At 42.9% G+C, this 22764-nt stretch overlaps 1 protein-coding gene across 1 annotated transcript in view; it reads right to left on the bottom strand.

The window, feature by feature from the left end:
* Positions 1-16329, bottom strand: part of ube3c (ubiquitin protein ligase E3C) — a 63229-nt gene extending 46900 nt beyond the window's left edge. Inside the window, exons 1-11 of the mRNA XM_083650739.1 lie at positions 16239-16329; positions 14718-14840; positions 14455-14508; positions 14082-14156; positions 9806-9952; positions 9546-9661; positions 8705-8862; positions 6526-6679; positions 4125-4345; positions 3768-3919; positions 2178-2365 (exon numbers count right to left, since the gene is read on the bottom strand). Of these exons, the coding sequence (XP_083506865.1) occupies positions 2178-2365; positions 3768-3919; positions 4125-4345; positions 6526-6679; positions 8705-8862; positions 9546-9661; positions 9806-9952; positions 14082-14156; positions 14455-14508; positions 14718-14783 (1331 nt within the window). The 5' untranslated portion in view covers positions 14784-14840; positions 16239-16329. The remainder of the gene's footprint in view (positions 1-2177; positions 2366-3767; positions 3920-4124; positions 4346-6525; positions 6680-8704; positions 8863-9545; positions 9662-9805; positions 9953-14081; positions 14157-14454; positions 14509-14717; positions 14841-16238) is intronic.
* Positions 16330-22764: the final 6435 nt, after the last annotated feature.

Here is a 22764-nt window from a genome sequence, read left to right as displayed (position 1 = left end):
AACAAGTGGTGCGTCCTGCAGGGGGAATACTGCTGTGGGCTCTTAACAAGTGGTGCGGGTGTTTGATTGAAATGGGAAACAAAGCACTAAATGCCAGCTGACATGGTGATTTACGGCCTGCGAGAACCCGAACCCCCATTTCAATCATGGAATGAACCGCTAATAAACAAAGTCAAGACATCAAAAGAGGTTGCGTGTGTGTGTGTGTGTGTGTGTGTGTGTGTGTGGGTGTGTGTGTGCACATGTGTGTGCGTGTGCGTGTGCGTGTGTGTGTGTGTGTGTGTGTGTACGCTAAGCAGCTTGATGAATCACGCACAGATCATTTCATTTTGAAGGAAACTCTGTTCAGCAAAAAAGAAGCAGGCGTGCTCAGGTCATTTTTGACACCATCAAGAAAATCCTAAGCGAGGCATCCCGCTTCCACCTAAATACAAGTTTGTTTTGCAGACTCCCGTGTTAAAATGATCAACGTCATTATCTCATGTCAACTCAACAATCACAGCAACCGTTCAAAAGCAAATGACAGAGGCTCGTCTGTGCTCACTTTCATCAGAGAGAGCCCCGTTAGCAACAGTGTGCTACATTGGCTGAAACCAAACGATCAAAGTGGAATTACACCAAATACCCAACGCTAAACAATCAAATTGAAATTACACCGCACCCACAAAGACAAATACAGGCTAAGTCCAATTAGCAAACCAATCAAAATCAAATCAATTTACATCAAGCCTGAATGATGGTGCCGCTTTTAAGTTGTCCTCTGAAAAGAGAGAGCAGTTTCATGATACTGAACTGTACATATTTATTAAAAGGCACTGTGTCGGGTTGGCCAACCAACCAGCCGCCTTTTCTGTTTTTTGTAAGAGCAGTAAATCAGGCCGGGGATGCAATTTGCTCCCCTTAGCCTCTTGTAAAGCTATCCCGTCCACTCCTGCAGTGATGAATCTTTCTCAGTGAGCTAATTATTTTGTACAGATATCCAATAATGATGGAGGACGAATGGCAGGATTTATGGTAACAGCAGTGCGACGGAGGAAGCCGTAAAAAGTAAAGGGGTAAAAAAATTAAAAACAATAAAAATACAGAGATTCTTCTAAATTCTGTCAGATGATTCGTAAGCGATATACCAAAATCACTAGCTGACCATCGATCTCCTTCTGTACATTTTGATTACTGACGACGCCACTTCATGCCGAGCCGTTACACACAGATAATTGGCATGGTTTTTGGTTCAAGAGCGGCAATAACACTTTAGTACAGTAACAGTTGCTCACTCAAAATTATTTGTTCCCCCCAACGCATCATGCACTGAAAGCACACAAACACCCACACACACATACATACAAATCAACTGGCAGCTTCCTGGTTTGGCTGCACTAATAATTAACCAGAGGAGGTTGACCACGCGTGAAGCTTGTTGGGGATCACCTTCCGTCAGTCAGAGCAGCTCCCTCTGACATCCTGGCCCTAATGTAATCAACCTGAGAAGGGCTAATTGCCCCCGTCCCCGCACTGACAGCTTCCCTGACATCCCTACTTCCTCTGCCGGTTGTAAATGCCAGTGGGTGAGGACCACAGATAACTGCCTGCCTCGCTTCACCGTTATTTACATTACTGCTTACAGCGCGGAAACCCATCAAGAAAGACACTGTGTTCTCCTCAATCAGGTAGATGTGTAAACAAGCTCTTCCAATGCAAGGTTGATCTCTACGGGATCTGTAAAATATTAGAACCTGAATAATCACAACCCTTTAAATGTGTTTTCCTGGCATATGTTGATTTAGAAATCCTTGGTTGCTAAACTGTAAAGTGCACCTTGGTTCCATTTAGTGGATCAAAGTATCAAACGCTTTTTTTAATAGGGAATAATACCTAGAATATCTACCACTCATAAGGGACATCCTCCATACAATTTTATTGGAATTTGCACCTTTAAAACACAGCCAAGGTTGTTGCAATAAAAACCCACTCAAAACCTTTCATGGGAGTTTTTAACTAGAACATTTGAAATAATTATCTTGAGCGCACAGCACAGTGCAGGTCCAAATTTAATTGAGATATCTTAAGCATTTTTAATCTGTTTATGCCATTTGTTGCTTTGTAAAAGCCTTTTATAAGGGACCCTGTTTTCTTGAAGGCTCTTCCTAAATAAACTGGTCATGTCTTTGTACTCGTACCTGACTTTTGGCACCATGAGGCGGTGCTGCACCATGAGTGTGTGGCAGATGGATGCCATCATGGTGAAGATGTCCTCGCTGGCCGAGTCTCTCCACACCAGGTTGAGCAGGGCGTTAGTCTGCTGCTTGGTGTCCAGCTTGTGGACGCACTCCTCCGTGATCAGCTGCACGGAGATCCGGCTGTCATCCTGATACAGGGGAGAACAGAAACATTGATCTGCCATACTCAGCTAAAACAGCTGTGTACTGTAACTGTGTGTAACGGAATAGTGAAATGGGGAAAAATACTTCATAGATTATCTCAGTTTAATTAATGTACAGCACCTGTAAGAAGTATATAGTCTATCATTTAGTAACATTTATAGATATAATTTTGGTTGGCTGTTGATCTTAAAAACAAACTAAAGAGACTAAAAAAATTATAACTGCAACTGCAAAGAAAATATTGAATTGCAGGTTTTACAAAAAACCTACCATGCCTGGAGTGAGAAGGGGCTGGTTTCCCATCAGGGACCTGTACATTGATGGCCAATTTGCATCCTTTGATCTTCTGAGGAGGACATTTTAGTTGCCCCAAACACACTTTTACAGATATCTACAAATCGGAGATTATGTTCGATCCAAAATTCATAACTTTGAAGCTCTCCCAATTGAACATGTTTTGTTAAGCCCTCCCCACTCCAGGCATCTTATTTCTAGATTTGTGTGTCTGTTTGACAGCTGCATCAGGGAGGATTAGAGAAGCGTGGCAAGAGGAACTTGGTGTTGATTGTTGATGTTCTTGCTTCAGCTCTCAAGAAAGGCGGACGCTTTTCCTCTCTCTCCCTCTCGCATCCCCCCCCCCCCCACCCCTTTCCTCTGATACATCCAACTGATGCTGTATGTTGACAGCATAGCCTCTTGCGTTTGTTGATGAGCTAGTTTGCAACGGGGCGCAGCGCACGCGGCGACCTGGCAGAAGGGAGTAGATGGTCTTTTGGAATCTGTACATATTGCAAAAAATGTATATATGTATTGTATAATATTGAAGTGTGCCTTTATTACTTTTCAAACTAGTAATAATGTTACTATAATTCTGAAATGTGCCTTTATTACTACTTTCAAACTAGTAATGATGTTGTAATAACCACTACTGCCTGATGTAAACCAAAGTGCCCTTCTGGGACATGTATTAAAAATGATTGATGATTGATTGGTTGATTTATCTGAAATTATATGGGACAGGGGTCTGTCTGTGGTCCAACTCTGCTCAGGTAATGGCAGACACCAGCTGATAAAATTTTAAGTCGCTCACCATCTTCATTATTCCAAGCATAAGTTGCACAAGATCTTCCCTTCTGTCTCACCACTATGTGATAGGTATCAGGTGTCAGAGGGCACACTGTCCCATGGTTTTTGGTTTTGCCCTTCACTATTTTACTTGTTTCCTGTGTCTGAGTTTGTTCAATGTTGCTCTTTGTGTTCCAAAAAACTGTCAAATCAAATATTGGGGGAAAAATTGCAGGTTTTATAGACTGATTTTTCATGTAGCTGTGGTCAGTAAGGAACCCCATCATATGGGCAGTGGACCACATACTGTATGTATGGTACCTGCATGGGTGGTGGATGGATGCCAGCGTCATCTTCATCCTCTGAGTCACTGCAGACGCCAGGCCTGCTGCTGCTCTCTGACACGGGCAGCAGGGGCAGCAGAGTCTGCAGAGCCCGCAGGTACAGGAAGAGACCCTCCTCTGATAGTGTGCCTGCACACACACACAGTCACTGCCACTTCCACAATAAGACACCGTATCACTATCACCATACCTCTCTATGGATCACTCTCCTCAGTGGTTTATACTGCAAATTGAACCATATTTCATTCACCTCCCAAACACACACTACAGTATATCTAAATACATAAACACAATACACACGCCTATGCGCACACCTCTAATCTGTGCCACCCACCTAGGCAGTTCATCCCCACGGAGAGGACGAAGTAAAACAGCCAGGGTGCCCGGCTCTGTGCTGCTGAGGAGGAGCCTACGGTGGTCTGGAGGGAGCCAAGGAAGGCCTCGAACGGGAATGAGCAACGGAAGTCCGACAGTGCTGGGATAAAGAAGTGAAAGATCTGCTCGGTGAACGGCTTCGAGATGAACTCCTCGGTGAAGGCCGCAAACACAAACTGCCTGAGAGACGAGAGACAAGTGGAGATCAAGGGGAAAGAGTGAGACTCAAGCTCACCGTATTGCACACCATGTAGTTTAGACTTTTGTCAGAATCAGAAAGACTTTAATAATGTGTAATGTACTTGACATATCCACTTGAAACGATTATCTATTCACCTTATTCACCACGCCCACTTTTTATCTCTTCCGCGTTCGACGCAACGTATTTGTTCTTCCGGTTCAACGCTAGTTGGCGGCCATTTTCAAAATAAAACGTCAGTATGAATGAAGTTTGGCAACATTCAGAATTAAGCTACACTGCGGCCAACTTCAGTTACATGTTCATAACATTACTGCTGCGAGGAGCCGATGGCTGTACCCGGTCGGCATTTAACATTAGTTACAAAAGAACGTCGACAGTGTTTTCTCACTGCCAGTAGTAGGGTTTGACCATTGACAGATAGCTAGTCCAACCGGTGTGAGCACAGTCAGCGCTCCCGGTCCTCGCTGCTCGTTAAGGATTTCCAATAGGCGATATTCTGACTTTGATGCAGGACAGTCAAATCTACTAGGCCAACATACCACTACCCAAACAGATCGCTGGTAGTACATAGGATTTACAGGACAAGTTAATGTGCTACATGAACTGGCTGCTATGACTTGTAAAAAACACGATTTTGCCTTAAAATGAGTCCATCAAGGACAAAATAGTTGGGCTGAGAGAGTGGGTTGCAGTAACTTCGCCCTGCTCTTTCTGCTTCGTGAGTGCTCCAATATTGTCTCTCCAAACAGAGGTGCTTTGTCTGCCTCAGTCACACATCTGGTGGGTCCAGTCAGATAATTAGCTGTAAGAGGCAGTGTGTACACAAGTTTCTCTCACTCCCGCCCCGCTTTTCTTCAAAGAAGAAAAGAAGTCCCCTTGTCGTTTGTCATTAAGAATGTCTCAAATTGAGGGCAAATAGTCTGATATTCTGCACTCCGGTGAGCGAGCGAGTCTCAGGCCTTTTATGGCTTGTTGTAAATTGGTCTCTGAAGCAATTACTGCTTCACCACTGACTCTGAGGGACAGAAAACTGCTGTAGTTTGTCTGATCAGTTTAATGGATGATTTTAAAAGAATACACCAGAGACAAAGACATTCCTTTCCTGCCTTCTTACAATTCTCTTTGCTTGGTACTCAAGAGCCAGTGACTTGGGAGGTCTACACACCTGACACCTCTATAACTTGGAGATTTATGTATCAATGCGCCGTTACCCTCCATGGAGAGTTATATTGGAGTTTTTTTGGATACTCCATTAAGAGGGGACATTTCTTCTCACTTGACCCACTCGAATCCCTTCCAGAGTGAAGTCAGAGAACAGGCTCAGCTGGAGTAGAATCCCTTCCAGAGTGAAGTCAGAGAACAGGGTCAGCTGGAGGAGCACCCCTGGAACTGGGACTCAGTATCTTTGCTCAAAGACACTTCAGCAGGTTGGCTGCTGGCTGTCAGGTTCACTGGTGAGTGGTGAGTTCAAAGTGTTTACTCTGCACCACTACTAATCTAAAATTCTAATTGGCTCTATAAACAGTGAAAGTGACTGTAGGGGAAAAGTAGGTTTCCTGCCCTAGAAAACGCTGGTCTCACATCAACAGTTCTATTGTAAAATCCCCTGACATCACCCTGTTCGGCTCTACATGCGTGTGCCACTGAGAAATGACCCAGCAGCAGAGTCTGACATTACCACCCGGCAAGTGACAAATGCTGGGAAAATTTGTCTTTGGTGGATAAGAAAATCAATAAGCGTCACCCGCCACACTGGCTGGTAACTATGTGGGACAATAACATTTGAAAGCCTTGGTTATATACAGCCTTTGATCTTTGCCTGTCCTCACATTTTTTCCCTGCTGACCACCGTACTGTTTCTCTGACCCTGAGCAAATCAAACCAATTAAATCAAAATAATAGCTCTGTGGCAAACAGAGCCTGAATTGGCTGCCTGTCTCTACACAAAGTGGTAGGATAGAAACGTCTGCAAACTTTGTCATATTTCTATGGCGGGGGGATTATATATATTTATTTTGTCTGACAATTATTTTTGGCAGGTCAATTTGCAGAGTTTACCAGCACCTGTCAGGTAAGTTGAACATTTACATCTGGACACACTTGCCACTACAGCACCTGTGTAAATATTCAAACGTTTTGTTTCATTCTCCGTCTGTACCTTGCGCCTGTTGTGCAGGAGGAGTAGGTAAAGTGCAGGGGTTTGAGGATGTGCTCCAACAGTGTGCTTGCCAGAGGGACAGAGGGAGCATCGGTGTACTCCAGGCTGGAAGGAAGCCTGTGATTCACAAGAATATACAGTGACCTGTAGTATCCTGAAAGAGAGGGACAGAGAAACAGAGAGGATATAAGACACTGAATGACTTATAATAATATCATAATGACTCCATAATATGGTTTGTAGTTACAGGTCTGCTCTGCTTGGAGTAAATCTAACTTTACGCAAACACAAGTAGTAGGTAATGGCCCTACTGGCATTAATTTAACAATAATTGATGTATAAGAATGAGAAGAAATGAATCAATAGACTGTGTATTATAAATCACCAAGACTAATACTAATATGTATAGCACTTGTGCACAGAAGATTAATGGTGTCATTTAGCATGCATGACACAAACAAATAAGTCTGGAAATTGGAAATGTCTCGAAACTTGCTTTTGGCAAGTATTGTGGCATTTTTGAGTTTCCAGATGAGATTTCTGTTTACATTTTCTGAACATTTTACTTCAAGAACGTATATATAAAGGTAATTTTCTATGTTTAAATTATTTTAGTTTATTTTAGACATAATATGCTTCATTGTCATAGGTGGTGTATAATGACACTGAATGCATGAAATGGGCTGGAAGCCTTTGAATGTGTAGTTGAGTACTTTTTGTGTCTATCTGTGTTTGGAATGTTGTTCCTCCTCTGACAAGAATATAGCTTCTGTGCACAGGGAATCCACAACCATATTTACAGTACCCTGCATTTGGGAAGAGTGAGTCAACAGTGATGTTAAAAATTAGTCCTATACTGGTTTCAGCTATTTAGAACAAAACATCTAGGTAAAACTTCTCTACTGCATCAGAAAATACCTGCAGTCAGATGTCTGGGAGTCCAATTAAACAGGCAAGCTGGCTAAATGTACTTTTACAGGTTAAACTGTTAAGTACAGGGGCATCCTGGTGGCTTAGTGGGATAAAACGCATACACTACCATATACTTACATCATGGGCTTGAATTCTTTTCCCAGTCTATTTTGCAGGTTATGTCTGCTTTCATTTTACAGTTACACTACATGCAAAACATTCAGCTGACGCTTTCATTCTGAATGAATGAGTACAACGGGAAAATAAGCTCAAATTCTTACATCATCAAAATTGCAAGCAAGTAAGGAATAGAGACTAGAGGCAAAGTGACCGCCTACTTCCTGCTTCAGCACTGTACCAGAGATTTTTATCCGCCATTTATTTTCCCATACACATTTCGTAAAATGCGTATAAAAATAGTTTTACTGGTTCAAACCAAACGGTACATATATATTTAGAAACAGGAGAGATCGCATAACATTTCACTGGGACCAAAACGTTAAAAAAAATGCGGGTTTAAAGAAAATATTTTTTCGATGTTGTTTTTTTAGGTTTTGGTCCGAGTGAAATGTTCTATGGTCTCTCCCGATTATAGCGTTAGCTGAATCGTTTGGTTTGACGGAGTAAAACTATTTTATAAGCATTTTACGAAATGTCTATGGGAAAATAAACAGTGGATGAAAATCTCTGGTACAGTGCTGAAGCAGGAAGTGACGTTCCACTTTGCCTCTCTATCTAGGGGTCAAATCAAATTCAGCCATAAAATAGCCTCAAACGAACGTGAAACCTTAACAGACTCTCAGAGCATTCCCATTGAATTTGCAGTACTGTTACTGAAGAGAAAGTGGGGGGGGAATAAATAAGTAAAATCTTCCTTGTTGAGACTGCAAAGGAAAATATCTGCAGTATTTTACATGATAAATTACTCACAATCGTCATTGCTTTATCAATATACAAAGAAGCAAACAATGTTTGACCACGAGGCCTCAAAAGGTCCACTAGTGTCTGGTGTTTCAGTGTGCAGTAGAATACTTCGCACCTGTGTGCAATACTGTAATGTTGCATCCTTCATCCACAAAAATGCATCTTAAATATCTGCAGACTCTACAGAGAGTAAACTATTCGCCAATCAGAGCCACTTCAAATGCTCCAAATAAGGAAGTGGCAGTGCTAATTTATGAAGGCAGCAGAAAATATATCAGCTTCTTCTTCCATAGTGTAAATACATCAGTGAGTCCAAATGAAAGAAGACAGTGATCCATCTTACCTTTCTGTACCATATAGTGCAAAATCTGCTCGATTAGTGATGCTACACAGTTAGCGTCTAGAATAACAGGAAGATAGGTTCTCTCTGAAGAATAGATCTCTAGCATCCGCATGGGAACTGCAACATTCAAACTGTCATCCTTGCAGTTCTGCAGAAGTCTAGGAGACGGAGAGAGAGAGGGACGAGTGTTAATGACAACTGCTGTGCCTTCAAATATCCAACCAACAACTCTTTCATCTGGTCATCTATACATCTTATATATATTTTTTCCCCCACGATTTTTTTATCCCCCATTAGTGCTAATTTATATTTATCCTGGTTGCTGCTCCACCCTCTGCCGATCTGGGGAGAGCCGAAAACTGGCTCCATGCTTCCTCCGAGACATGGGCAGTTAGCCAGCCGCTTCTTTTCGCCTGACAGGGGAAGCTTCACCGGTAGGACATATTAGCACGTGAGAGGATCACGCTATTCCAACGAGTTCCCCTCCCTCTGAACAGGCGCCCTTAACGACCAGAGGAGGCACCACATCAGCAACCAGGATATTGCATGTTTTGGTGAAGGAGTTCCTATATGAAGGAAACCCCCCGGAGGCATGGGGAGAACATGCAAACTCCACACAGAAAGGCCCTTTTGACGACCCCACCCAGGCGGTGGGCACTCGAGGACATGCTTGCGGATGGGCACGCATTCATTCAGCGTTCACAGCATCCCAGGTGGGAATCGAACCCAGGGCCTTCGAGCTGTGAGGCGACAGCGCTTACCACTGCACCACCGTACCCCCGTCATCTATACATCTAAGATCCGACAATGTCTATCCAGTATTAATGTCCAAGTACTGTACCTGCAGCAGAAGCCTAATATCCTCTTGATCTGAAAAACACAGGTCTGTCTCTCTGGGCCCGCCAATAGCTTCACAAACTGACTGTTGTGTTTCACCAGGTTCTGACATATCCATATCTGAATAAACACACAGACACATTTTCTATTATATACACACACACTGGACTTTGGCTAAAACTTAAGCATTTGGCAATGATACCTTCTGTGAATCAATTAAGATAGTTGAAACTGAAGAACAGCAAAGACATATCACATTCTCACCAATCTAGGTGCATCCACACTCTGTCGGTAGAAAAAGATGAGTCGTCTTGTTAGCAGACTGAGGCTGGCACTGTCCAAGACATGCTGTGCTCCCCCCACCTGTGTCTGGCTGGCACACTCATCAAACTTAGCCCTCTGGATAGCATACTGAAGAGGGAAAGGTCAAAAGGCACATGTTGCAAATTTCGTAGCAGTCATTTAACTCATTCCCCACCATTGGCATCTCTAAACATTATTTAAAAAAAATACGCTTCCCCGCCATTGACGTCATCGGATGGCAATAAGTGTTTTCACCGTCATGTGATAGGTGGCTCTCTTACACACCTTGTGAAATAGTACAGCACATCTAAAGGTGCACTGAATCGACCACGATTGTCTAACAAAACCAGGAAGCAGAAAAAAGCAACAATCTCCCATCAGAAAAGGTCCATAGCACAGCTCAAACGCTGGTCCAGCAGCTTTTATCGATACGGGATTGGACTCCATTACAGCGGGGGGGCAGCCTGTCACTCAAACGTAAAGGATTTTGTTTTCACCACGCACCACGCAACATGTCCACAAGTCACTTGTCCTCAGGAAATAGTAATCCAGTTCCTAAACTCTTGACGGCGTGTAAATTTCAGCCTCAATTTCAGCTCTTGACATACAGTAGCCTACACAGACAACCAGTCGTCCCCCGTGCAAGACGAACGCGTGACCTGGGCTTCCCTCTCTCAATAGCGGGGGAATCTTTCTCACACCGGTGTTACGGTAAAAGCTGTGCCCACGGGCGAGTTTGACCAGAAGGGGAAACAAAATCATTATGGGGTTCATAGTTGAGTGTAACCGCCAGTATCCGCCATCAAAGGCATTTATTCGGGTCAGGAGCCATAAAGATGACTTAATTTACAACTAGAACGACCGCAACGTGGACATATGCCTCTGCCATTAGTTCATTCTTGAGTCCAAATCGGCATTTGAGGCAAATTGTAAGAAATTCCGTCAAGGCGCTCCAGAGATATCGTGTTAACAAGCTTGAAAATGGCATTCGAGAGGTCACAGTGACCTTGACCTTTGACCTTTGATAACCAAAATGGAATCAGTTCCAAATCAGAAGAAATTCTAGCAAGCCGTTCCTGAGATATTGCGTTAACGAACTTGAGAATGGCGTTTGTGAGGTCACAGTGACCTTAAAGTTTGACCACCAAAATGTAATCAGTTCATCCTTGAGGCCAAGTTAATGTTTGAGGCAAATTTGATGAAATTCCGTCAAGGCATTCCTGAGATATGGCGTTAACAAGCTTGAAAATGGCGTTGGAGAGGTCACAGCGACCTTGACCTTTGATCACCAAAATGTAATCCGTTCATCCTTGCGCCCAAGTCGACGTTTGAGCCAAATTGGCAGAAATTCCATCAAGCCGTTCTTGAGATATCGCTTTAACGAACTTGGGAATGGCATTCCTGAGGTCACAGTGACCTTGACCTTTAACCATCAAAATCTAATCAGTTCATCCTTGAGTCCAAGTTAATGTTTGAGGCAAATTTGATGAAACTCCGTCATGGCATTCCTGAGATATCGCGTTAACAAGCTTGAAAATGGCGTTCGAGAGGTCACAGTGACCTTGGCCTTTGACCTTTGACCACGAAAATGTAATCAGTTCATGCTTGAGTCCAAGTCAATGTTTGAGGCAAATTTGATGAAATTCCGTCAAGGCATTCCTGAGATGTTGCACTACCAAGCTTGAAAATGGTGTTTGAGAGGTCACAGTGACCTTGGCCTTTGACCTTTGAACACCAAAATCTAATCAGTTCATCCTTGAGTCCAAGTCGATGTTTGAGGTAAATTTGATGAAATTCCGTCAAGGCATTCGTGAGATATCGTGTTAACAAGCTGGAAAATGGCGTTTGAGGTCAAAGTGACCTTGACCTTTGATAACCAAAATGGAATCAGTTCATCCTTGCGTCCAAGTCAATGTTTGAGCCAAATCAGAAGAAATTCTAGCAAGCCGTTCCTGAGATATTGCATTAACGAACTTGAGAATGGCGTTTGTGAGGTCACAGTGACCTTGAAGTTTGACCACCAAAATGTAATCAGTTCATCCTTGAGGCCAAGTTAATGTTTGAGGCAAATTTGATGAAATTCCGTCAAGGCATTCCTGAGATATGGCGTTAACAAGCTTGAAAATGGCGTTGGAGAGGTCACAGTGACCTTGACCTTTGATCACCAAAATGTAATCCGTTCATCCTTGCGCCCAAGTCGACGTTTGAGCCAAATTGGCAGAAATTCCATCAAGCCGTTCTTGAGATATCGCTTTAACGAACTTGGGAATGGCATTCCTGAGGTCACAGTGACCTTGACCTTTAACCATCAAAATCTAATCAGTTCATCCTTGAGTCCAAGTTAATGTTTGAGGCAAATTTGATGAAACTCCGTCATGGCATTCCTGAGATATCGCGTTAACAAGCTTGAAAATGGCGTTTGAGAGGTCACGGTGACCTTGGCCTTTGACTTTTGACCACGAAAATGTAATCAGTTCATGCTTGAGTCCAAGTCGATGTTTGAGGCAAATTTGATGACATTCCGTCAAGGCATTCCTGAGATGTTGCGCTACCAAGCTTGAAAATGGCGTTTGAGAGGTCACAGTGACCTTGGCCTTTGACCTTTGAACACCAAAATCTAATCAGTTCATCCTTGAGTCCAAGTCGATGTTTGAGGTAAATTTGATGAAATTCCGTCAAGGCATTCGTGAGATATCGCGTTAACAAGCTGGAAAATGGCGTTTGAGAGGTCACAGTGACCTTTGACCACCAAAATCTAATCAGATCATCCTCGAGTCTAAGTCGATGTTTGAGGCAAATTTGATGAAATTCCTTAAAGGTGTTCCGCAGATATCGCATTAACAAACATACGGTACGTACGGACTGTACGGACGGACAACCCGGATCCATAATGCCTCCGGCCTGGCTATTGCCGGCGGAGGCATAAAAATGCCATTTCCTCCGCTTTCTGGTGAGAGACTGCTGTTTTTGGTGAAAATGACCTACATTCAGGTGTCGCTAACTAAAGAACGGATGAAGGTAGAATCAAACTTTTTTTCCAAGTCTAGGCTCTCTTCTTTCTTTTGGGATATTCAGTCTTTACGTAGTCATAGAAGTAAATATTCTGTGGGTCGTGGAAAGTTAATGAAAATGATCAAAAACCCTGCCGGTGGCTACTGACTTTTTCTGAAAAACTATGGCAGAGAATGAGTTAAATTAAATGAAACTCACTACATGTTATCCAGGTAAAATGAGGTGTATGCAATCATTTTTCTTTTCTTTTTATCAGAATAGGTTAGCTGCTTTGCCAACACATACACTCGTTGCTGCCGGCTCTGAACTTCTTGTGTTTGTGGTAGTTGTCAGTGCTTTAAAAAAATAAGCCAGCTTGATCTGCTTTACTTGGTTTGCTGACAGGCAGTAAGGGATTACCGTCATTCATAATTAAATAATTTTCAACTCAAGGAACTCACTTCCACAATGAAAAGAAACAGACTTTTACTTTTTGCTTCATAATATCAAGTTCTCACCACCATGACCTCTCCATACAACTATTTGAGTAACTCATTACGTTACATCAGGAGTTCCCAAACTTAAGAATGCTGGGGCCCACTTTGAAATCTGAAAATCTTCCGGGGCCCACCGAACCCTTTAATCACAACTCTGATCAGCACATGCGACTAAGACGATGTATATATTTTTATTTCATTAACAGAGCATGTGAACCTGGGCATACGGCAAATTAACAATCAATACAAAAAAAATCAGCAAAACACCTAAAAGCCAGATTGCCATGGCATAGCTGTGCTCAAACACCATTTCTGCTCACTCACACACTGATATATGATGATGTACAAAACATTGTGTACAGTACAAACCCACCAATGGTGACCACAGAGGGTAATATATCAGGCTATGCCCACATACATCTACAGGAACACCAGACAGACAGGCAGCACTGTTCACTAGTCACCTAATCTAAATGTTACATGGTGAGAGTGGCACCTGCCATCACAGATGTTTCAATGAATTAGGCCTATGATAGTTCCAGAACTGTCCAACAGTAAGATCTGGTGTTGCCGAACCACCTCCACAAGAAACACAGCTACAGACGCTTAAACTACAAAACTACCCATTGGTTTCAACAACAATAGCCTAATAGGACAGCTCACAGCTGACATTTCTAGCTTGAAACAGCTTGTGCAACATTATTGAAGATGACTTATTAAACCTAAAAAAAAAGTGCTTGCAGACTTACTTGTTGTTTTAGGTCCTGATAGCCACGAATGTAGGACTGAATTATAACGGCATTCTTCAGTCTTCTCCTCTCATCCTGAGAGTGATCAAACAACACACTTAACTGACTGAGTGACCACATGAATGACCAAAGTAACAGACTAAGTTCTACATTGCATTAGGATAAATATTATTCAGCATTTATTGCTTTCAGCCTGCACACTATTTTTTCACTGATATTTATAGTGAAAAATAAATGTAAATCTTCATTATTGTGAAACTTTTTTTTATGATCAATGGATCCTTTGAATGAACATAGAAGACTAACAACACACACAGGAAAGAGTTGCTTTCATGAGCAATCTTTATATAAAGCGCTCCACATGCGTAATTACCTCTCGTTTTCTTCTTTCTTCTTGAGTGCGATGCAACAGAGATGCTTTCTCCTCCTGAAAGGCAACATGAAAGAACCTGAAAAAGCCCCGCCAATAATAACTAAGCCAGAGATTTATTATATTGAGAATTGCAAGGAACATCGGAAATATGAATGAATTGGATATGTTTTCTATATGAAGAACAGCAGACATGTTTGTTATGGGGTTATTTCCCTATGCCTGTAACGTTATACCTTTCCATGTAAAAGTAAAATAAAACATACCTTCTTGCTAGCTCCTCCAAGTGATACCTTGGGTCTTGTCTTGAAATCTCCTTCAAAGCTGAACATTGTTAGATTTTTCCCATTGATTGGTCAATTGATTCAGAGGGTGCCACTGCTTTCTGTCTGAAACAGAAAATGAAACTAAAGCTGCAGGCAGCCTCGACAGGTATTCACAGTACAGCGCCCGCCTATATAGTATATAAACAGCAAACTTCATAAAGTCCCCATTGTGATGATGTCACAATGTCTAACATCACTGATGATGTCACAATGTCATGTCTATGACATCACTGATGATATCACAATGTGCACTATGTGTGTGCCAAATTTACAAACCTTTGATCAATCAATCAAACTTTATTGCAGACTCCACCGTCCAAATAGACATACAATCACATATAGTAAATAAAAATAAAACACACACAACAAAAAAAACATTATAAAAGGCGTTATATCACATATTAAAAAAGTGCTTATGCAAATTCAGTAAAAGGCATCTAATAAATAAGAACAGTAAATGCCATTAAAATGCCATTTAAAAGTGCTTATACACATTCTATAGAAGGCACAAATACCAGTGTGTCCACATATAGGATTGGTATCTCACAGAACTACACCTTGGGTTGGTCAACTGTATAATGAGATCATTCTGGGACCCCTGCAGTCTACATATGAACTTATACATCAGTCTTCTCAGGGTGGCCTGAAGGTGTTTATCCCTAAATCACAAATCCTCAATCAGACACTGAGCTAGAGCCATTTACAATAAGAAGAAGTATCTGTGCAAAAACAATATATATTCCCAGCATTCACTGTGAATACCTAACAGCATTTCAAACTGATGAAATGACTATGACTGCCTTTGCTATTGTTCACTCTCATCAAATCTGGATGTATAACCAGGTACCATTACTGTAAATAACAAGTCAATTAGAAAGTAAGATGTCAATTTGAAAGTAATCAATCAAACCAGTGGCGTTAAAGCAGCAGGAAAATAATCTGATCATTCTTCTTCTTTGCTCCCAGCCTACTTTTCAGCCATCCAAGTTACTATACTTCGACTAGCCAATTCGCTAACAAACCAGGGACGTCACTGGCTGTTTTTAATTCGTGGCTATATAAATCCGTGATTGAAACTCAATCTGTATAACTGTGAAACGAAAGAAAGCAGACACTGACAGCTTCAATTTGCTCGCAACAATAGTTAGCCAGCCGGTTAGCTAATGACTCAGCAGCTGTCAAGTTGTAAACGCTGCTATTTACGCTGCATGAGTCCGGCCGCAAAATGAGACGGCAAATTACAAAAGATTTCTTGATGATGTGTCGCCCTACCAGTCAATACATGTGTAAGTAACACGATATTGTTGACGTTAGCATTACAGCTAGCAAGCTAAGCAGCTAGCATTGAGCCAGGCTAACTTTACGGAGGGTATCTTCATATCCGCATGTCCTCTTTGACATTTCTCATATTACAAGGTATACATTTGAGAAGCATACATTCATAAACTAGTAATCGTTTACCTTTTGACTTCTGAAATAAGGGGGGACAAACTCTGGAGCTGCAATTTAATAATATACAAATGTCAGTTCTTCTTTTCCTCTTCTCTCAATCAACACAACAGAGAAGAGAATAACTAACGCTATATCCGCTTCCGCCCATGTTGGGAAGCTGATTGGACAGAATCAATGCCAATCAATTCCGTGGTGCTGTTATAACCTCCTCTCCAAATAGGAGCATCGAAATACATGAGTTATCCTGTAGCAAATAAAAACATAGTAGTACTAGCCTCTGTGTGTGTGTGTGTGTGTGTGTGTGTGTGTGTGTGTGTGTGTGTGTGTGTGTGTGTGTGTGTGTGTGTGTGTGTGTGTGTGTGTGTGTGTGTGTGTGTGTGTGTGTGTGTGTGTGTGTGTGTGTGTGTGTGCGTGCGTGCGTGTGTGCCCGTGCGTGCGTGCGTGTGTGTGTGTGTGTGTGTGTGTGTGTGTTCAGAATCAGATCACTGTCAGTTCTTCTATGTCCGGAAATTCAAACATCCTTTCTGGTAGAGACTTGTGAATTTATTTTATTGACTTTCTTCTCCTGTAGTGAACCTACTGGCAAAGGTCCCTCCTCCCAAAGTCAAGCATGCACGTGTTTGCCATTATTTTACTTTTTTGGAGTTGTAAAGGTAGCCTACACTTCATTATAATGAGACTCACTTGTTGATGTAGGAAGTTAATTATATGATGCTATTTATTGATTAGCCTTTTTTGAAGAGTCTGAAGCTTTTGGTAGGCCTACCCAATGACGTAACGTAACCATTCACATTTCTACAAAAGCACTCTTTTTTCTTAGAGTGCTTAGAGTCAAATTTATTTCTTACAGAGCATCAGATCCTCTGTACAAAATGTGAATTCACATTTGCCCAATTGCTCAAGTGACATCACTGATGACATCACTAATGACATCACTTCAGTCACAAATCGTGACTGACACCGAGCCCACAGACAGATAGACACCACTTACCCAATTGTAATTCATAAAGAAATCTCACGCGCTCGATACCTAGGGTGGAGAATGGCGATGATGCGCCGTGGCTGCAGTTATGGAAATCGCCCACTCTGTGGGCTCCCAAAATCATGACAGACAGACAGACAGACAGACACCGCCCACCCACCTAGGCTCACCCACCTGTGCACCATCGGCTACTACATCACAGTTGCTCGAGTGACATCACTGATGACATCACAACTGCCTGAGTGACATCAGTCGGGCAAACACAGTTGCTCGAGTGACATCACTGATTACATCACAGTTGCTCAAGTGACATCACTGATGACATCACAATTGCTCAAGTGACATTACTGATGACATCACTTCTGTCACAAATTGTGACTAACACCGCCCCCACAGATGGACAGAGCCCACTTAGCCAATTTTAACTAAGAGATATCACAGTGATTGATAATTCACATTTCATTGATATTTGTTCATATCATTGTTAGTATAGTTCATATTTAGTTTTGAAATCCAAATACAGACAAAACGAAAGATTTAAAGTAGTCTCAAATTTTATGAATTCAGCGAGGCCCCCACTTAGGCTTCGCTCATTGGATGCAATCCTCACGTGAGTGTATCAACTGAAGACTTTTCTCTTTGGCGCCATATGGCCACCATGCCCCTAGCCTTTGCCGGCGCTCCCAATAAAAGAGCGCTGCACCCGGCAATCTGCTCCTAATAGGATTCTTCACCTTGTGGAGCAGTGAGCCTCAAGCTAAGAGCGGGCCTCGCTGAATTCATACAACTAGAGATTACTTTCAATCTTGTGTTTTATTTCATTTCAGCTTCAGCCCTCTCTTAGGGATAATGGCGGAGCCTGATGGGTCGACGCTCACTGCGACACAACGCAGTGGTCACCATCAGCTCATATTATCCAGGGGCAATCATGACCATATGATATGAGGCTGTGGCTGTGGAGGCCACGCTTTCACCTGAGAAGGGTGACCAGGTCAGCCTGAACGCATGTGCATGGCATGTTCCTGGAGTGAGATGCGCAGGGGGCAGTCTACACTCCCCCACCCAGGGGGGACGGGCCCCAGAGGTGGTAGCAAGACAGCACACAGATAAGATAGCCCCTAGCGGGCATTGCCCGTGGAGTTTATGCGTGTAATAATTGCATGAACATGTATTATTGTGGACAATCCATCCTTGTTTCACACCTAAGGGAGGGACTGCTCCCGAGGCGAACATGATAATACGCATGTCTGATGTCTGACCCAAGGACCATCTTTCCGGGGACTATGTAAGCTTTATTACTCTGAGGGAATTGCTTCCGTCCAGAGAGTATGGGTGACTGGCTGAGCCAGACATTTCTCTGGATCTGGGTCTGCCATGCCATGATGTGGGAGGAGTTCACGGTGGAAGCCTGAGCGAGCTGATGGACGCCCATCATGTATCTTCCCACATCGTAGGCCACCGAAGGAGGGACTTCATTGTCGGGGGGTCGAGGACCATAGCGGAGACAGCAGAGGCCATGCAGGACCACGTTGTTCTGTGCAGCCATGGTCTGGGCAGCGCAGCGGTGAGACTTGTCAGTTGCTTGTGCAGTGAACTGGTCTCTCACGTTCGCAGGAACAGGCTTACATTTCCCGAAGAAGTTGGCTTTAGGCAGGAAGATGGTCACCAGGTTGGGCTTGATGCATGGGGGAACAGCCGGGAACCACGCTGTCTGTCTCACCACCCACCTGGTTGCCGGAGCCTTCTGGGCTGTCTCGCCGGTGTAGACATCCCCAGCCAGCATGCTCCGCTGAGGTGCCGGAGGGAGGGGAACGTTCTTCAGGCTGGCAGCCTTGGCAATCAGCTCTGGGAGGTTTTTTAGAGGGCTCTTGCCACTGTCTGGGCCACCACTGTGAAACAGGAGGAGGAGGCCGGGGAGGGTGCAGGCTGCATAGGCAGTGCCCTCAGACCATCACCATACTCTTGGAAGCGGGAGCACGTGAAGAGGCAGAGGAGTCATCCTCCGGTCTGGAGTCGTCGAGTGATTGGTCGGCCACCACCACACCGGTCTCTGTGAGATCGGGCAGGGCAGCCTGGATTCAGGACGCCATCATGGGAGCAGCGGCAGCAGCAACAGCAGCTGCTTCTTCCTCGTGCTGGGTAGAGAAGAAGTCGACGCGGCACTGGAGCTCCTCCGTGGACAGCTCCGTGCAATAGGGGCAAGCAGCGTGGGCAGTGAGTGCAATACTCGCGTGCCAGGCACGCAAAGCACCTCACGTGCGAGTCACCTGACTCTACGGCCACCGAGCGGCACTCACGGCAGGCCTGGACACCGGGACGGACACAGTCGGGAGGCATTTCGGGACGGGCGCAGACAGTCTCGCTGATCTTGCTGGTTGTAAGCCATTATTGAAGAGAAGAGAAGCTTTAGTCTTGCTTGTTGAAGCATGGAGAATTCTAAGGAACAGATTGCCGGGCACAGCACTCTTTTATTGGGAGTGCCGGCATATGCTAGGGGAATGGCCATATAGCAGGTGCCAAAGAGAAGTCTTCAGTTGATACAGTCATGTGAGGATTGCATCCAATGAGTGAAGCCTAAGAGAGGGCTGATGCTGAAATGAAATAAAACAGCCATGATTCTGTATTGGCCTGAGGGAGAAATCTAATTATTTCCACAAACTCTATGCAAATCACAATGCTGTTGGATATATTGCACAGAAGACGATACCAACTCTAAACTATTGTATTGGGCTTAGATGACAGGAATTCAGTGTTGGAAAATGTAAGTTATGTATGGCATTTCACCAAATCTAATCCATTAAGCCTGTCTTTTTTAGATGCGTAAATCAGTTTAATTTACTGTCTTGGAAGTCCCTAAGTATACTCTGAATATGAAAATGGGTTAGTCTGGCAGAAAATAACAAGGTATATAATGGCCCTGCAGCTCGCATTCGCAGCTCGGCCGCTGCGCAGCCTCGGCTGCTGTGTGGCCAATGAGACCAGCATCACTGATGATGTCAGATTTATGACATCACTGATGATGTCACAGTGGGATTTATGACATCACTGATGATGTCACAGTGGGATTTATGACAGCACAGTGGGACAGAGGAACAGAGAAACAGACAGAGCCCTAGCTCCCATTTATATACTGATGATACTGATGATGATGATGATGATGATGATGATATATATTAGGCATCGTGTGCGGAGCGGCTTGATTCCTATAGGCTCGCCCTGCAGCTCGCCGAGCTGGCCCCTCGCATACACAGCTCGGCCACTACGCGGCCTCGCCCGCAGCTCGGCTGTTGCGTGGCCTCGCCTGCCGTACTGTCTCCCTCTCTCTCCTTCAGTCTCTCCCCCTCTTGTTCGACTCTCCCTCAGTCTCTCTCCCTCTCCTCTCTCTCCCTCTCCCTTTGTCTCACTGATGTCATCAGTGATGTCACAATGATGTCACAATGCCAAAAATTCTTTCTTCTTATAAGAATTTTGGCCGGCCACAGCTATGCCGTTTTACATGCGATCGGGCAGAAACTTTCAGGAAGTGTAAAGAACACCCATGTCATCGGTGATGTCATCAGTGATGATGTCATCAGTGATGTCATCCTTCCTGGCTGAGGCTATAAATTCAGTGATGATGTCATCAGTGATGTCAGAGCAGGCGAGGCCGAGCTGCATAATATGTGACGCGTAGTGGGCAAGCTGACTATGCAAGCTGCAGGGCAAGCTCAGCGAGCTCGGCCCGCTGCAGGGCGGGCGAGCGCAGCGGGCGAGCCTAGGAATCGAGTGCGCCTAGCTATATATATATATATATATATATATATATATATATATATATATATATATACATACAAAGATCTTCCACATGCTTATGTCTATTGAGCTGTGAGAGGATGGTAGACGTATCAACTGCAAATAGTGCCAGGAAAATATTGCTTTAAATGTATTAATTTTATTAGTTTTGTTGGCCGGGACAGTGTACAATATAACATATTGCACCAGATTATAGCCAGAGGCTAATTTATACTGTATCACATGATACAGAACACAATAAATACAATAATAAAAAAATCACATCATCTAATTATACACTATACAATAATTGACTATTAACCTTTCAAGTGCAAAAGTCATTCATAATATACTATAATATAAGAATAAAAAAATTAATGTAGATAAAATGATGTCACAATCTCACAGTATTTCATATACCAACTATATCATTGAGCCCATTTACACCTGGCGTTAACATGCGTTTTCTGTGATCAGATTGCAATCAGATTGTGTTTTATCACTTGAAAGTACAGGTGTAAACAGCCCCAAAATGCATTGAAGAAGGATTGCAATCTGATCGGCCAAACCACCTCCGGAGGTGGTCAGGGATGCATTGTGTACACATTGAACACAAGTGTAATGCAATGTGTCCTCTCAATCTGGATACAGCAACTTTATGCGCATTGAGAGGACAACCATTTCTGCAATCTGATTGCAATCAGATTGCAATCAGATTGTAGAAAATGCATGTTAACGCTGCAGGTGTAAATGGAATCAGGCTGAAGTGATAAAATACAATCTGATTGCAATCTGATGGCAGAAAACGCATGTTAACACCAGGTGTAAATGCGGCCTCATTGTCTCTGCATGTGTCCAATGTGCACAGAATCGTTTGAGTGTTTTAATCTCGTTTTGATGTGGAAGAGTGCTACTCCCTCACAATGCTTCCATGAGATGTTTTAATGGAAAAGGCTATCTGTCCAAATCTATGACAATTAGCAATATTTATTACAAATAATAAGTAATGAGAAGTTAATGTGATCCCAGTTTGGGCTCAAATTATGTACTGTTGCAGCAAGTTGGCTTTAGAAAGTTGTGTTTTCTTTAATATGATTACTGCTGCATCCCACGTGAATTCTGCACTGGTGTTGGTGTCTGTATTGTTCTGGTACTGGTTGTGTTCTGGTACTGGTTGTAGTGCCTGCCCTCTCATGCAAACTCAGATCAGATGCCGGTTGGCTCTAATAACTTTTTCTCAATCACTTCTCACTCCTGACTATCTGTCTGACTAATGTCTTTCTTTTTCCTCCATTTTACAGCTCCAGTATTCCCAACAAGATCAGTTATGTTTGTCATTGAAGTGACTGAAGAGCGAAACGTTTGTCAATTTAAATGCTGTCTGATTGAGCAGTTTTGATTGAGATTGATAATTGAAATGTACTGCTCAGATTAGGCCATCTCTCAAAGGCATACTCTATTCACTTTCAAATCATATTATTCTGTAAAATAAAAAATAATTTCTAGAAATGTTGCATGTCAAGTTGTAAACTGTCTAAAAAAACTGACCAATTTAAGATATAAATATATATAATATATATAATATAATATAATATAATATAATATAATATAATATAATATAAGAATTAAGCCAGATCCAGCAAAAAATTTAATATAAAGGAAGTTAATGAGGACCTTACAAAAGTGTTGAATATGTTATCCCATTAACATGATTAAAATTAGGCTATTTTATATTATTGTTGTTGTTGTTGTTGTTGTTAGTAGTAGTAGTAGTAGTATTAT

The sequence above is a fragment of the Poromitra crassiceps genome (assembly GCF_964638095.1).
Source record: "Poromitra crassiceps genome assembly, chromosome: 2".
Lineage (NCBI taxonomy): Eukaryota > Metazoa > Chordata > Actinopteri > Beryciformes > Melamphaidae > Poromitra > Poromitra crassiceps.
The sequence above is the reverse complement of the archived record's forward strand: the minus strand, read 5'-3'. Positions and strand labels throughout refer to the sequence as shown.